Source organism: Pseudophryne corroboree, chromosome 7, assembly GCF_028390025.1.
Source record: "Pseudophryne corroboree isolate aPseCor3 chromosome 7, aPseCor3.hap2, whole genome shotgun sequence".
Taxonomy (NCBI): domain Eukaryota; kingdom Metazoa; phylum Chordata; class Amphibia; order Anura; family Myobatrachidae; genus Pseudophryne; species Pseudophryne corroboree.
Window position 1 is genome coordinate 104,028,638 of NC_086450.1, and position 17,349 is coordinate 104,045,986.

The 17,349-nt window shown below is 44.9% G+C and overlaps 1 protein-coding gene across 5 annotated transcripts in view; it reads right to left on the reverse strand.

The window, feature by feature from the left end:
- Positions 1-17,349, reverse strand: part of KLHL23 (kelch like family member 23) — an 83,401-nt gene that overhangs the window by 41,840 nt on the left and 24,212 nt on the right. For all 5 annotated transcript variants that reach the window (XM_063933509.1, XM_063933510.1, XM_063933508.1 and 2 more), the window contains exon 3: positions 9,572-9,724. In XM_063933509.1, the coding sequence (XP_063789579.1) occupies positions 9,572-9,724 (153 nt within the window). The remainder of the gene's footprint in view (positions 1-9,571; positions 9,725-17,349) is intronic.

The window sequence follows — 17,349 nt, forward strand, 5'->3', positions numbered from 1 at the left end:
CACCCTCTCGATGTCAATTGATGGGGATGTCTTCCACTTCGACATGTCTCAAATGCACGCGACCTGAAGCTACTCTTTTTCACTGTCTGTGGGATTGTATTCATATAAAAAAATTCTGGCTTCAGATAAAACAATTTGCCATTGCAGAACTAGTAAATTTTTTACCGTTGTCCCCGGAATGGGCCATTTTTGGTATACTATCAACCACCTCTAGAATTTCCCCGGGATGTCGTAAATTATTGCTGATTCTTTCAGCCGTGGCAAAAAAATTTATTTTACAACAATGGATACATCCATCCCCTCCTTCATTACAAATGTTCAAGGATAAATTATTTTATGTATTCAAAATGGATTGGATGGAGACTTCCCTTCACAAAGAACAACGCATTGAGAAATTTTTTGATGTTTGGGAATCCTTTATTGATACATTAAACATTTCAATAAAGAAACAGATTCATAATTGTTTTCGTACAACTTTATGGTATGAGACTACAACACTTCTATCTGAACCCCCCATTCGACTGAGTTGAGTGATGGGAGTTATTGGGCTGCAGGCGATCCGTCCTCTTCCCACCCACCCACCCACCCACCCCCTTTTTTTTTTTTTTTTTTCCTCCCCTTTCTTTCCCTCGCCCACTCCTTCACTCCCTCTTCCTACTTTTAAATACCTATTTCTCTTCCCCTTTTCTCTTGTTTCTCGTTCTCTATTCTCTCTCTCAGAAGAAACTGCTCTTTCATGATTGGTTAAATATCTTGCTGATATTTTGTATATTTAATATTACGAATACAATGTCCTATATTACAGTTATTCTGTAATGTAACGTTTCTCAACTACTTTTCAAGTACTGCTTTGTTGGCACTGTAATTTAAAATGTTTAAATGAAAAATCGAAATAAAAACATTTTTGAAAAAAAAAAAAGGATAATTGTCTAGTATTAGGGGCATAGCAGGACACCAGGGTGACATCTACATTATCTAACTTCCCCACCAGAATCAGATATCTTCCCTCGGGAACAGAATATTGAGCTAAGACACTGAATGAGCAATGTTGGGAGATCAAAATAGCGACACCCGCTTTCTTCTCCGGATCATTAGCCGTGTAACAATGAGGGAATTTAGAGTTCCGAAACAGAAGAGGTGCCGCCCCTTTGAAGTGGGTCTCTTGAACCGCAACAAAATGCACTTTGAGTCTGTGAAAGTAATTGAGGGCAAGCTTCCTCTTCTGAGGAGAGTTCAAACCCTTAACATTAAGAGAAACCACATTCAGCATTGTTAAAAGGAGAATGGGTGCGATACATGACAAACACACAAGACAATATAATGGGATACAAGGTCTGGCAACAGGACAACATGAGGAGAACAAAGGACGGATAAACAGATAAGAAACAAAAAACAACTGAACTGACCCCTTCAGGGTCCAAAACAGGCACCATACCATGGCTGCCTGGAGAATCGACATGGGGGTTAGCGGCTAAAGCCCCATCGCCCTAAACTGTGAAACAGAAGGCATCCATTGGTGGCCCTCTGCGCCGACCGGAGCAGAGACAAAATCCGTCTTCTACTCCAGAAAAGGCAGCAACAGGCCAATAAGCCGCATATGAAAGCACGGAGGGTCCCCAATTCAGAATACCTAAACATAGTGAACAACAGTCATAACAATGTATAAAATCTTAACAGGAGAAGGAACATCATCACCCCCTCTCCGCTCCTGTTGCTAAAGAAACCGCGGCATAATAATCAGCCCGATCCAACTTTGGACCAGTCCTGTTGAAGACCACGAGACGGAGAGCCACGGTCTGGAGGGCCGACTAAGTTCCATCTTTCCAACAATTTCATGCCGTCCGGCACATTAGTGAGGACAATTGTGGAGCTGCCCTTAGATATGAGCAATTTAGTGGGGAATCCCCAGCGGTAAGATCGTCGTTTCATTAACATGTCCCTGGAAAAGTCACCAAAGAGCTGAAGGGAGCCCAACGCATCCACCTTATCCGAGGACGGCCGAGCCACCTTCAATAACGCCTCCTTCACATGGAAAAAATGGATCTGCATCAGAACATCCCAAGGGACATCAGCAGGAGCATTCCTGGCCTTGGGTAGGCGATGTATACGATCTATCAGGAGATCACTTGATGTAAATGATGGAGCCAATTTCCGGAATAGCGAAATAGTGTAATCATGTAGAGAACTATTAGAGACAGTCTCTGGGACACCTCTCAATTTCAAGTTATTCCTTCTGGATCTATCCTCCATCTCCGTCACCTTATCCCGCAGAAGAGAGACCTCCATTTCCAGTTGATCGTGTGAGGTAATAAGAGCGTTATGAGAGCCCACTACTTCCTCCATGTTCGTCTCGAGGTGGTCAGTCCAGCCACCCAATTCGTCTATGGACTGTTGACATGTGTGAAGAGAGGCTCTAAACTCCGCAGCTACTTCATCTTTAAAGGACGAATAGCAGAGCCTTCATTGGTCCAACTGTAAGCGCATCATTGTCGTCCAAGTCACAAGGCTTGACAGGGACTGGACCCGGGGAGGAAGCACTACTGCCAAAGGCTGAAGCAGGAGAAAGACCTCTTGAGGAGGGAGCGCTAGCTTCTTGCGGCTTACGGGGTTTAGGTGACCGTTTAAAGAAAGCAACCTGGGAAGCAATTTTAGCAACTTTCACTTTTTTAGGAGGCATAATGTAAAGAAGATGTGAGGTGCAATAGGCGATTCCGATAGCAGAAATATAAACGAAAGGAGAGCTCCACTACAGGTATACGTGTTACACCATTAAATAGAACCAAAGGGCGACATGGGGCTAGAGAAGCGTCATTCACGGAGGCAAATGTTCCCAGCAGAGAAAGGCATCCTCATCCTGGGTAAGGAAAACCAGTAGGTAGGCAACAGATTGTAGCAGAACTAGCACAGCAGCCCTATATGCAAAAAACGACCTCAGTGTTCCCTGAGAAAAAAAACTAACAAGGAGCAAAGAAGTTAAAGGGAGCTGCAGCTTATTCCCTAATATGGCTGTCTCCCTGTCAGTAATTGGGGCGGCTAACCAGGGTATAGCCCCAAAACAGCGGGGAGAGGGCTCCAATAACCTCCACAGCTGGAGGCAAAAACAAGGATGCGGTAGCACCACCTCACAGCGCTGGGTCTCCTAATACATGCGCTCTTCTATGAGGTAACACAGCGCCTCCAGCCCCTGACACAGGGCTGCAGCTGCGCGGGTACCTGGAGCCCCAGTGGGCAAGCTTAGAAGCGGTGGTGGGAGCGGTGAATGTGCAGCCGGCTCCAGCGTCCCTCCCGGCCAGGTGCAGAGCGTAGGATGCGAGCTTCTAGTCCCGGGCGCGCCATCATGGGAGCAGCGCCGCGCGACGGAACCCACCTTCAGACGCACTGCTGGCAGGGCACTCCTCACCCCCGGGCAGTCAGACGGGAGAAGGACACAGGAGCGGTAACGAGGAGGAGGGAAAGCCTCTTCAACTGGTGACTCCAAAGCGCTCCACTTCCGGTCAGGTCAGCACCAAAATAGAGACCCCGGTGGCAGACAGGCAGACAGGCCGCAACCCGCACAGGTGCAGGAGGCACCTGCTGGCTCCGCAGCACAATCTACCCAATGCAGGGGGGCCCCAAGGGGTTGAGGTAAGTCCCTTCGTACAACCAGTAAGGCTATTAAGGCAAATAAAGCAAATTCAGGCAGGAGCTCCAGCTCAGCACAACTGCCTACGTTTGGTACCAAGCCACGCCCCTTCTGTTAGATCTTTTCTAATTAAAGAAGCAATGAACGATCTGGATTCATTTGTGAACCTGCTAGAACTGACACTCATCTGCAATTATTTTCTTTTCGATGGCAAAAATCTTTTGCAGCATACCGAATGCGCGATGGGGAGCAACGTGGCCCCTCAGGGGAATTAGCCTGTATTTGGAACTTTTGAGTATCCCGGTTGTCCCTGTATTCATCTCTCGTGGCACCGTGAGTTAGCGGCCCTGCCGCACCTTGGGGGTGATTCCGAGTTGTTCGCTCGCTAGCTGCTATTAGCAGCATTGCACACGCTAAGTCGCCGACCTCTGGGAGTGTATCTTAGCTTAGCAGAATTGCGAACGAAAGATTAGCAGAATTGCGAATAGAAAATTCTTAGCAGTTTCTGAGTAGCTTTAGACTTACTCACAAATAGCGATCAGTTCAGTCAGTTTCGTTCCTGGTTTGACGTCACACACACGCCCAGCCACTCCCCCGTTTCTCCAGACACTCCCGCGTTTTTCCCTGGCACGCCTGCGTTTTTCCGCACACTCCCAGAAAACGGGCAGTTTCCGCCCAGAAACACCCACTTCCTGTCAATCACACTACGATCACTTCAACGATGAAAAATCTTCGTTCGGGCGTGAGTAAATCTATTAAGTTTTGTGTTAAACCGCATGCACACTGCGAACCATGCGCATGCGCATTTTTGCCTTAATCGCTCCGTTGCGAAAATCGGCAACGAGTGAACAACTCGGAATGACCCCCCTTGTGCCTAATTCAGACCTGATCGTAGATGTGCTAAATTTAGCACATCTATGATCAGTCACACAGACATGCGGGGGACGCCCAGCACAGGGTTAGCCCACCCCGCATGTCAGGCCCGACCCCCCCGCACAAGTACGAAAGCATCACACAGCGGCGATGCTTTTGTACTTGAAGAGTAGTTTCCTGCCAGCACATCTCCTACGCGCTGGCAGGGAGCTACTCGTCGCTGTGAGGGTCACAGTGGCTGCATGTGATGTCACACAGCCACCGTGGCCCGTCCCCCCCCACGGTCCGGGCACACCTGCATTGCCCAGACCACGCCCCTAAAACGGCGCTGGACCGCCCCCTCCCGCCCAGCGACCGCCTCAGAGGCGATCGCAGGGCTGAGACGGCTGTCAGGCATGCGCTGGCGCACTGAGGCGGTGCATGCACAGCTCAGAGCTGATCGGTTACTGTACGAAAATGCACCGATCAGGTCTGAATTAGGCCCCTTGTGACAGAGGTTTTTACTTTCTTTTGCTTTTCCACGACGGGGTCGCATTTTGCGGCTAGGCCGCATTACTTTGGTTGTTTTTCTTAGGTAGCAACAGTTTCGCATTTTCCGGGTTTGCCGCTTGCCTTAGTTTTTGTGAGTGCGTTTTGGCGGCAGTGCCGCACATAATTGTTTATTGTTTTTCTTTGTACGTTCTCTCATTTGTAGTCTCGTTAGTCTTAGTTAGTTTTTCCCCTTATTCTCTCTCAGTCTCGGTTGGTGCCTTGTTACCTCGTAAGATGTGGGGACATCGGAGTCTGGGGGGACCTAATTCACCCATTCAAATGTGGCTGCTAAAGGAGAAGTCTAGATCTGCAGGCACCAACCGACAACTGTGAGAAATAACGGAGTTAGGGGTAGAGTCATTATTGCAGCTATTTACCATTCCCAGCTGCAGCTCACATGTCAGTACCAGAAACTCCCCAGTTGCCACCCGTACTCTCGAGTTCGGGTACTCGATTCATAACAATAGGAGTGTGTCACCAATTAGAATCACCTTTCAATATTCTACTCAATCACTACACTATCTGGATGTTTTAATTTCGATAGTGGACGGAAATTTGAGCACGGAGGTATACTCAAAACCTACCAACAAAAATACACTTCTTAGAGCCAACAGTCACCATCCCAGAGCTCTCAAGATCGGCTTACAGAAGTCCCAGATGATCAGGGTAGCTAGGATTAATAGTAAACCATCCAAATTGTAAGGAGAACTGGACAAAGTAGTCACCAAATTTGAGGCTAGAGGCTACGATTTAAAGGTGCCGAAACCCCAAAAGAACAGGTCATGAATATGGACCGCATGTCCTTACTACAACCGAAGCACAGGAACGCTAGTCAGGTGATTACTTGGACCAGCACATACAATACAGCGAGCCCAGAACTTCCAACAGCCACTAGGGCCTTATGGTCTTTAGTTTCATCTGACAAGAAGTTGGAGTGCTTCCAGAATAAAAGACCTATTCCGTGTTATAGAAGAGGGCGGAACGTCAATGACTTTCTGGTGCGTACAGACATTACGGATATGACCAAGGCTGACAGCAAATCAGTAACTTTTTTAACCAAGAAAGCAGGTGCTACAGGTGCCTAGGTTGCACAACGTGGAACCACATGCTTATTGGCACTTCCTTTAAGCACCCGCACTCAGATAAGATGTTAAAGATCAAACAAGTTGTAACTTGCACTTCAACCTTCATCATTTATCTGATTAAGTGTCCATGCAAGTTACACTATGGGGGTCATTCCGAGTTGTTCGCTCGTAAGCTGCTTTTAGCAGCTTTACACACGCTAAGCCGCCGCCTACGGGGAGTGAATCTTAGCATAGTAAAATTGCAAACAAAAGATTCTCAAAATTGCGATTACACACCTCTTAGCAGTTTCTGAGTAGCTTCAAACTTACTCGGCATCTGCGATCAGTTCAGTGCTTGTCGTTCCTGGTTTGACGTCACAAACACACCCAGCGTTCGCCCAGACACTCCCCTGTTTCTCCAGCCACTCCCGCGTTTTTCCCAGAAACTGCAGCGTTTTTTCGCACACACCCATAAAACGGCCTGTTTCTGCCCAGAAACACCCACTTCCTGTCAATCACATTACGATCACCAGAACGAAGAAAAAACCTTGTAATGCCGTGAGTAAAATACCTAACTTCATAGCAAATTTACTTGGCGCAGCCGCACTGCGGACATTGCGCATGCGCATTAGCGACTAATCGCTCCGTTGCAAGAAAAAAATACAGAGCGAACAACTCGGAATGACCCCCTATGTCGGCAAAATCACCAGAAGTGTAAGAGAGCGCATGGCTCTACACAGGTCGGCAATCAAGGTGGCATTATCCAGCTCTTCGTCAGAACAACCAGTGGCACAGCACTATGCTTCTGCAGGGCATTCCCTTGCAGATTTGAAACACTTCGTCATAGACCACATTCCTAAGTCTTAGGGCTGGCCAACTGCTCCGCCTGGAAGCTAAGTGGATATATAATCTGAACACCATATACCCGCATGGACTGAATGAAAAAATGCCTTGAAGTGTGTTTGGCTGATTTCATTCTGTATGGTGTACACAGGGGTGTATCTTCCTATTGGCGAGGATGGCACTTGCCAGGGGCGCCAGCCAAAGGAGGGGGGGGGGGGGCTACCTGGCAGTGCCACCCACACCAGGAGTTAGAATGACATAGTAGTTCTCACTGAGTACATCCCTTAGCAGTGCTCAGCCACTGCCGGACTCTCAGAAGCGTATTGCACTCCGAAACTCTCTATGACTACAGTCACAATGATAGTGAATATAGTCGGGTAGCGGGGCACTTCCAGGTATGGGGGGGGGCGAGGCACCTCCTCTTCCTCATCCCCTTCTCCCCTTCTCATTGGTCCCACGCGATCTGTCACCAAACACCAGCAACTACAATCATCACCAGTCAGCAGTGCAGCCTGAGCATACCTGTACATTTTCTGCGGTACCATAGCTGCACTGCATGGTCTATCCTGGCAGTCTGGATCACAGCTTACAAAAAGCTCTGTAAGGAGAGGTATCTAGACCAGTGACTGCCTGTCCAGCTGTGTTGAGACTACAAGTCCCAGCACACCTTGTCAACTGGATTTGCTGGGACATGTATTGCTATCACACCTAGGGAGGGGTTTTTAACTGTATGTATGTGTGCATATATCCCCTCAGTGTCCCTGTCTGCACCCTCCTTGTAATTCCCCCACAGTGTCCCTGCCCGCACCATCCCTGTAACTGCCCCCTCAGTAATCCTGCTCATACACTTCTGTAATTCCCTCTCAGTGTCCCTGCCAGCACCCTTCCCATAATTCCCCCTCAGTATCCCTGCCCCCACCCTCCCCGTAATTCCATCTCAGTGTACCTACCCGCACCCTAACCATAATTCCTCCTCAGTGTCCCTGTCTGTACACTTTTTGTAATTCCCCTTCAGTCTCCCTGCCTGTATCCTCCCCGTAATTCCTCTGCAGTGTCCCCGCCTGCACCCTTCCTGTAATTCTCTCTCAGTGTTCCTGACCTCAGCCTCCCTGTGACTCTCCCCTCAGTGTCCCTGCCCACACCCTCCTGTAATTCTACCTCAGTTTCCCTTCCTGTACCCTCCCTGTAATTGCCCCTCAGTGTCCTTGATCTCAGCGTCACTGTAGCCCCTCCCTCTCATTTGCCCTACCCGAACCTTCTCTGTAATTCCCCCTTAGTGTCCCTGACCTCAGCCTCCCTGTGACTCCCCCCTCAGTATCCCTGCCCACACCCTCCTATAATTCCGCCTCAGTGTCCGTGCCCATACCCTCCCTGTAATTCCCCCTCAGTGTCCCTGCCTGCACACTCTTGTAATTCCCCCTCAGTGTCCCTGCCCACACCCTCCCAGTAATTGCCCCTCAGTGTCCCTGCCTGCACACTCCTGTAATTCCCCCTCAGCCTCCCTGTAAGCCCTCCACTTCATTGTCCCTACCCGCACCCTCCCTGTAATTCCCCCTCAGTGTCCCTGCCCACACCCTCCCTGTAATTCCCCCTCAGTGTCCCTGCCCACACCCTCCCTGTAATTTCCCCTCAGTGTCCCTGCCTGCACACTCCTGTAATTCCCCCTCAGCCTCCCTGTAAGCCCTCCACTTCATTGTCCCTACCCGCACCCTCTCTGTAATTCTCCCTCAGTGTCCCTGACCTCAGCCTATCTGTAACTCCCCCCTCTGTGTCCCTGGATGTGGGAGGTGGGGGGCGCCAGTTCCTTACTTTGCCAGGGGCGCTCAGACCCCTAGATACACCCCTGGGTGTACACACAAAAGGTCTCCCAGGGTCCAGACACTAATCTAACCTGTATAGATGCTTTAGTAACACCTAGCTAATAGGGTATCTGTAACAGTTCCCCCTGGGTTCACCCATTAGGCTTTTAACTCAATTTGTATAGATTCTTTACTGTCACCTAGCGACTGGACGCTCATGCCGCCGTTGCCATGGCGACCCGTCTTCCCGACGCGCTGACGTCATCTCCTTGCATCAGCGGTTTCAGGCTGGCAGCACACACAGGTGGCGGCCTTTCTCACTATATAGGTAAGTGATTTATTGTTTATATTCATCTACTCACCTTGATAAAGGTCCAAGTGCCACTGTACTGCTTTCAGGTGCAAAGTTCTAAAAACACCAGTGGGCGTATGGCTACAGCAGGTACTTATAAAGCATTTTACCTAGCAATAATTACCACATATGAAATATGAGAGTTTATACTAAGATTTGCCCTTCAGAATGATGATAAAGCTATTTATCAATGTTATTTACCAAGCAAGTGGGTAACTTCTCAGTAGAACCTGCTCATGTAATTTATTGTGCAAGTACTGTATAATGGACCAGAGTGGTCTCTCTCCTCTCCTCTCCTGTCCTCTCCAAATTACCCCCGGACCCTACCCCAGCCTAACTATTCCGCAGCCCCAACTACCTTATTTCTGTCCCTTACAGCCATTTGTGCAGGAGGGGACTGGGGGGCACATGCAGCACAGCAAATGACAATCTCAGGACATGCCAAAGCCAATAATTAATATATTCTGAATTTATAATGTTACCTTACCTGGATGAGGACACACTGATAAAATGCTCCATTCATTTATATCGGAGTGAAAGCTCTGAATTTTATCATATGTGCAGCTTCCTCTGTAACCATAGTGACCTCCGCTGATATAGATGACCTCACGCAAAACGCAGGCCGTGGCATTCCCAACACCTGTTAAATAAATAAAAAGGTAAATGTAAAAAATAGTAATCACTTTAATAAAGAATATCGATTAAAAGGAAATTGAAATGTCGATTGTAAGGAAATTATAAATGTCTGTTTTTTTTTCACATAGACACCAGAATATACAGTATATACAGTACGCATATACATAAAATGCCATAGGTTTATTTTTCCAGGAGTGCAGAATATTTCACAATCCTCATTTCCCACAAAGCAGTCTGGTTTTGCCTTAAAAATAAATAAAGAAATAGCCATTTCACACCCTGCCGAAAAAATCTAAAAAATATGACAGTTTTGCCATATCAGAAGCTACATTCGGTCCATAGTGTCTGGATAAAAATGTGCACATTAATACATGAATATTAGAACACTGGTGCTCGTTCTATAAGATCACTCTTTTATTGGGATATTAAGTGGTTACAGTGGTTAATACCTGAATATACATTAAACTGTGAACAATGGGGGTAATTCCAAGTTGATCGCAGCATGAAAATTTTTAGCAGTTGGGCAAAACCATGTGCACTGCAGGGGAGGCAGATATAACATGTGAGAGAGTTAGATTTGGGTGGGGTGAGTTCAATCTGCAATCTAAATTGCAGTGTAAAAATAAAGCAGACAGTATTTACCCTACACAGAAACAAAATAACCCACCCAAATCTAACTCTCTCTGCACATGTTATATCTGCCTCCCCTGCAGTGCACATGGTTTTGCCCAACTGCTAAAAAATTTCCTGCTGCGATCAACTTGGAATTACCCCCAATATGTGTTGTTGTTGTTATTATTATTATTATTATTATTATTATTATCACTCCCTATTTATAAATCACTAATCATTACGCAGTGCTGTTCAGTGAGGAGTTCATGACACAAACAAATGACATTCAATGACATGAAACAGATGGTAAAGCTGTCTCTGCATACTGTACAATATAAGGGTTATGGGGACACATTACACGTAAGTTTGTACGAACACATACGAAATACCGACAGTCTGGATGATGGCGGTCACATGACCGATAGCGATAATCTAGTCAGATTGCATAGAATTTAAGCACGTATCTCTCCGTGTGAACCCCCTTAAGTAGGGGGCTCTTTCATTCTCTTGCTAATAATAATGCAGTGTCGGCAGCATCAGACTGGCGAGGAAGGGGTGAGTAATCCAAAGTGGGCCGACCCCCACTATGAGTGGCAGACTGGCCATACAACTCAGCACACAGGGAATAATTTAGAGGTGGACGCAAATTCCGTCATGACTGCGTCTTCTTTGTACGCATCGGCACTGAGAAAATATGTACAATACAAAGAACAGACCAATGTCAAAACAGCAGCTAGTTCAAAGGAGGCTGTCAAACTCCAGTATAAAAAGTATACACAAGAAAAACCAAAGGATTAAACAACGCTGAATATGAATTAAATTAAATAATTTAAGTCAAATTTTCTGACAATATTCAACTAAACATAATAATATATGATAAAAAGACATTAACTACAATTATTATTGCACATAGGCATCCAAATACGGCTTGGTTATAAAAGGATGAATTATTTATTTGTTTGCAGCAGATATAAATAATATGTTCGCATAAGATCAATACAAAGTATATAAAATCAGTAAATAAATAATATGGAAAACTATTGGACTTACAGTAGGACCATATGTTTTCAAAGTCAGTCTAGTCCACAAAACAGTTAGTGACCTCAACAAGTATTCTGGAATATTACCCAGCTAAGATGAGGGATATCACCAGCTAATGGAGAAATCCCAAAACATTCAGAGAATTAGCAAGAGTCTTTACAATGCATGAGTAATAGTCAATGGTGAGCATTGGTAAAGCTGACTCAATCCAGTGTGCTGGTCCGGATGAGTAGGTGGAAAGGTCCAATAAAGAAGCAAGAGGAAGTTGTGGGCACCTTCCACGTCAAAATGCGTCAAGCTGTTGCCCCCACTTAGACTCTCTTGATATGATTGGTCCTTTCCACCTACTCATCCTAAGTCCAAGAGGTGTCCATATTATTTATTTACTGATTTTATATACTACAGTATGTACTGATCTTATGCAAACATATTACTTTTAACTGCAGTGAATAAATTATTCATCCTATAATAACCAAACCGAATTTGGATGCCTCTGGTTAATAATAATTGTCGATAACATCATATATTTATCATATACTGTATTATAACATTTCGTTGAATACTAACTGGAAATTTTACTTAAATGATTTTATTTTTTCATATTCAGTACTGAGAAAATATACTAATGCCGCAGCTGCAGGATTTTGTACAGATGCCACTAATCTGCTGATTGCTTTCAAAGATGCACGATTAATTGTACCATCAAACATCTGGATAACCCTACGGCTGCTCAGGATGTCCGCTGCAACAAAGCTGCCAGGAACACTACAACTTCACAAAAGGATGCAGTTGCTGGCTGCAACATACCCATGACACAGTCGCCACATGTCTGCGTCTAACTAGCCACGCCCCCTTCCCCGTTACCTCCTATAAACGCTCACTGACTGCCAATCACTCTGCATCCAAATCCGACTGCCGACGGTAATCAATCATGAAGCAGTGGGACTCAGGCACACGCGCAGAACAAAAATTTTGCTTAACTGCGCAAATTTCGGCATAGCGGCCACCTCTGAATCAAGCCCACAGTGCGATTATCTGAACTTACCGGTACAGACCCATGCCTAATGGTGCTGCAGTGACGCACAGTCCACAATTGTGTGACAGAGAGCTCCACTGATCTGTCCTTGCAGAGCTCAACAAGAACCTCGCAAGATGGAGCCCCTCCACTCAGACTGAGATAACCATCTGCAGCAGAGGTGGTAAGGTGCCAAGGTGCCCTCGGATGCATGCTCCAAATTAAAACATCAGCCGGTTGCGTCCAAAGTTTTAAATCTGTCCCCTCAGAATCAGGCCCAATGTCTCTTTTTCATTGTAATAATCTTGTCCTTGTTTCAGGGTTTGAAAAAAAAAACCTGGGTTGTTTTTTTTTTTTAAACAAAAAAAAACTACAACTTTTTTTGTTGTAAACCGTTTTTCTTTTTCTTTGGGGGGGGGGGGGGGGGGTTAAACCAATTTATTTTTTTTGCATTAACATTTTAATGAAATTTTTTTTTTATCCTGTTTGTTATAGTACTGTGAAACATTGCTATGTATTAGAAACCTTGATCAACCATGTTTTAATGCCTTCTAACATTAACAATCCAACGTTATTAGGCTTTGATATGATTTATTTTAAATATTTAAATAAAAACAATTTTAGACTAAATATAATTAAAACATGCAAAAGTACTTTTCAGAGAAACGCACTAACACAAAAAAAAAAGAAGGAGTTAAGCATTAGCACTGGATATGTCACTGGCATTACACATTTTGAATAAAAACACTAGATGCCTTTTCAGTTCCCAGTCTGTTTCGAAGCTTCAAATGAACTAAACCAAAAGAAGAAAAAAATCTTTCTACACTAGCTGAAGATGATTGAGCAGTCATAAGTTGTTCAATAATGGGAAATACATTAGGATTAACTTTTTCAATAGCGCTTTTTTGGCTCGTCCACCATTCATAAGATGACACTTACGACACCACAGATTCATTCCTGGAACTTCACTATTAATGGTAGGAGAAAACTTGACTCATACTTTGAGCTTGCAAAATCAAGTCCCAATTTCTTCTCGTCTTCACTTAGTTGAAGTACAGTGTTATTGATTTGCTTTGGATCCAGCATGTGAGCAAGAAAATGAGCTGGAGTTAGAACTATGGGGGTAATTCCAAGTTGATCGCAGCAGGATTTTTGATAGCAATTGGGCAAAACATGTGCACTGCAGGGGAGGCAGATATAACATGTGCAGAAAGAGTTAGATTTGGGTGGGTTATTTTATTTCTGTGCAGGGTAAATACTGGCTGCTTTATTTTTACACTGCAAATTAGATTGCAGATTGAACACACCCCACCCAAATCTAACTCTCTCTGCACATGTTATATCTGCCTCCTCTGCAGTGCACATGGTTTTGCCCAATTGCTAACAAAAATCCTGCTGCGATCAACTTGGAATTACCCCCTATGTTATATCTGTGTACACATTTCCTTTTAATATTCTCATCTTCTGTCACATCCCATATATGTTTTTTTAAGTTGTTTCCATAGATATAAAACATGAGCAATGGAACATAAGATTTTTGTGCTTCATCAAGAGGTTTTGAATTGAAGTAAACATGAAGATAAAACCATGAGGTGTTTTTCTGTGTATTGCCTGTTTAATGTGTTGGTGTTGTTTACTCTTTAAGACTGTGAGTGTTAACTGTGGTTTATTCCTGTCCTATGGGAATGTTGGGGGAGAAGCTTGATGCTAGGCAGATTTAGCACCTCACTTATCTGATTCACCTCCCTATATTTTTGTTCTGTGTGTGTGATTTACTGCATTGGTTCAGCTTACAGATGAAGACCACAAGCAACAAGAATGTGGAATAATATCAGGGATTCACTTACAATAGGCTTTTTTTAAGAAGTCACGGTGTTATGCCTGTAGCCACAGCATATAAAAAAAAAAAACAGAGTGTTTGTTTTTTAAAAACATTTGGTTTAAACCAGCCAACCCAGCCTTGTTTCCATCCAAAGTGTCCCTCATTGGCTTATCTATGAATACTCCACATAGAGGTGGCATATGCATAGATATTTCTTTTACATTCCATTTTATTCTTACAAATATTATGCAAATTTAATTAGGACTGGGAATGGTGGGAATTTTACAGTGGGCTGAGTCTATTAAGAATATTATAGTGGGCCAGGAGGTGAGGGCGATATTGCTATATTACAGTGGGCTGAGTGAAGTAATATTATAGTGGGATGGAAGTTGAGAGAGATATTGCTATATTATAGTGGTCTGAGTGACGTAAGAATATTATAGTGGGATGGGAGGTGAGAGAGATATTGCTATATTACAGTGGTCTGAGTGAAGTAGGAATATTATAGTGGGCTGGGAGGCGAGGGCGATATTGCTTTATTACAGTGGGCTGAGTGATGTAATATTATAATGGGCTGGGAGGTGAGATAGGTATTGCTATATTTCAGTGGGCTGAGTGATGTAATATGATAATGGGCTGGGAGGTGAGATAGGTATTGCTATATTTCAGTGGGCTGAGTGATGTAATATGATAATGGTCTGGGAGGTTAGAGAGATATTGCTATATTACAGTGGGCTGAGTGAAGTCAGAATATTATAGTGTGCTGGCAGGTGACGGCAATATTACTTTATTACAGTGGGCTGAGTGAAGTCAGAATATTATAGTGTGCTAGCAGGTGAGGGCAATATTGCTTTATTACAGTGGGCTGAGTGAAGTCAGAATATTATAGTGGGCTTGGAGGTGAGAGAGATATTGCTATATTACATTGGGCTGAGTGAAGTAAGAATATTATAGTGGGTAGGGCGGAGGGACTATCCATCTTGCAAGGAATTAATGTGAGACTACCCTTAGGACTAGGAACTGCTAAATGGGTCCTGGGCTTGTAGATAGGGCACACACTAAGGAGGGAGAAATCTATTCTGCAGGAAGGTGACGTGCCAACCGTAATGGCACATCACGTCCGCCAGCATTTCAAGTTTTCCCTTGCCCCCCCCCCCCCCCGAAGAGATGCGCAGGAAAACTGCGATGTAGGCTTTACCATGATTGGCTGATAAGTGCGCAGCCAGACATCGCTGCGATGCCCAGTGGTGCACTGCTTTGAAATGGATTCCCCCTATGACTGATGCTGACTGGATTTACGTCAGTTTGCTTAGTGTGAAATTTGCAGACTGGCTCAGTGTATGATTAGATAACTGGCCTTATGGTTTTAAATCAGAATCCCCCCAACAACACATGGCTCACTGTGGACCCAACTGATATTTGAATATAATATTTCAGTCTGAAATACCTGGGTATCCTATTTTTTCATCTTCACTCCCTTTGCCTGTCAAAAGCTGAATACAGTACCCGGGCCTACGAGCACAGAGGAGGCCTAATCCTGCCCCTCATGATGCTAATCTCACAACCCACTCTGCCTACTGGCGCACACCATAGTGGAATGATCCATGACTGGGCAAAGCCACACATGATATGCATTGACACCCCTTTGAAGGAAAAATCAGGGGGCATGGCCTAGTGGGCAAAAAGCCCCACCACCTTTCTCATGCGCCTGGCACGTGGAAGGTCCCCCTCAAGGCATTACGATGTTGGGAGGTATGCTTGTTGCATTTTGGATGACCTACTCTTTCACCTTAGTGGAGTCTCAGGAACAGCATGCTGAAATAAGTTCCCCCGAATTGTCTATATTTCTGTAGAAAAGAACCAGACAATGACTGCTGTCCACCATTTTAAAATGGCCACTTGGATAGGTGTAAGTGGGTTTTCCAAAATGGCTGCAAACTTTGTGCTTGCTAATTCGTACTAGTCCGTACGGCCATCAGGATCTGGTGGAGGAAAAGTTGTATAACATATATATATATATATATATATATCAAATATAATGCCTTCTCCTTTCTGTAGACAGTTCTGACTGGGAAATCCTTTCACAAATCATTCTTAGAAAGTCTTAAGAATCACTATTAAATGGAGTGGCTGTAACTCCATACAGGATAGCCTCATTTAGTGCCTACAGTATATCAGCTTCCTAATTTCATCTTCATGAATGTTAGGCTACAACTGTGTAAAGCCTGCTCCAGAAATGCACAAACATGTCTTAAAATTTTTTTTTAAACAATGAGACTCAAAGAACTGTACTTATGAAACCTGCCAAAGGCACAACAATACCTATTCATACTGTACCTCTGCTTCATGGCAGCAAAATTGTAGTACAATTGTGGGTAGTTCCACTTCAGTTCTGCAGCGGCTAGGTGTGCTTATAAGGAAATATTACCTACCCTGGTGTACAGGGGCTGACTGGATAATCCAATTACGGCACTAGTTGTTGAAAAAAAACACGTTTTGAGCAGTTAGCCAGAAAACTAGACAATTAGAAACACAAAACCAATAAATCGTGAGATAATAGCAGTTCTCTACTGTTTACCCGAATGCTTGAGATAGCTTCAAGGGTTTAAGCAATAAATAAATAAATAGGTGTAATTTCTGTTTTTCAAAAGGTTTATTAGACTACATAAAAATAGAATAAAATACAAAATAAATTGAGGGGTGAGTTCCAGTCTACCAGAAATGGTTGGAAAGGGTGCAGTTGGTGGAAAAGCAAAATAGGTTCTGGATACTTGGCACAGCTCTGCCTCTGCCCAGACAGCACGCACATCGGGAGGAGCCGGTCCCCCTTGGCAGCATGCACAGCAGGAGGAGCCGATCATCCGGGCAGCAAGCACAGGGGGAAGAGCTGGTCCCCCTAGGCAGCATGTACAGCGTGAGGAGTCGTACCCCCTTGGCAGCATGAACAGCAGGAGGAGCCGGTCATCTGGGCAGAAAGCACAGCGGGAGGAGCCGGTCTCCCTTGGCAGCATGCACAGAGGGAGGAGCCAGTCTCCCAGGCAGCATGTACAGCGGAGGAACCGGTCACCAGGGCAGCGGGAACATCAAAAGATCCAGGGCGCAGGTTCTCTCTCTCCAGCTGCGAGACTTCTGGGATATA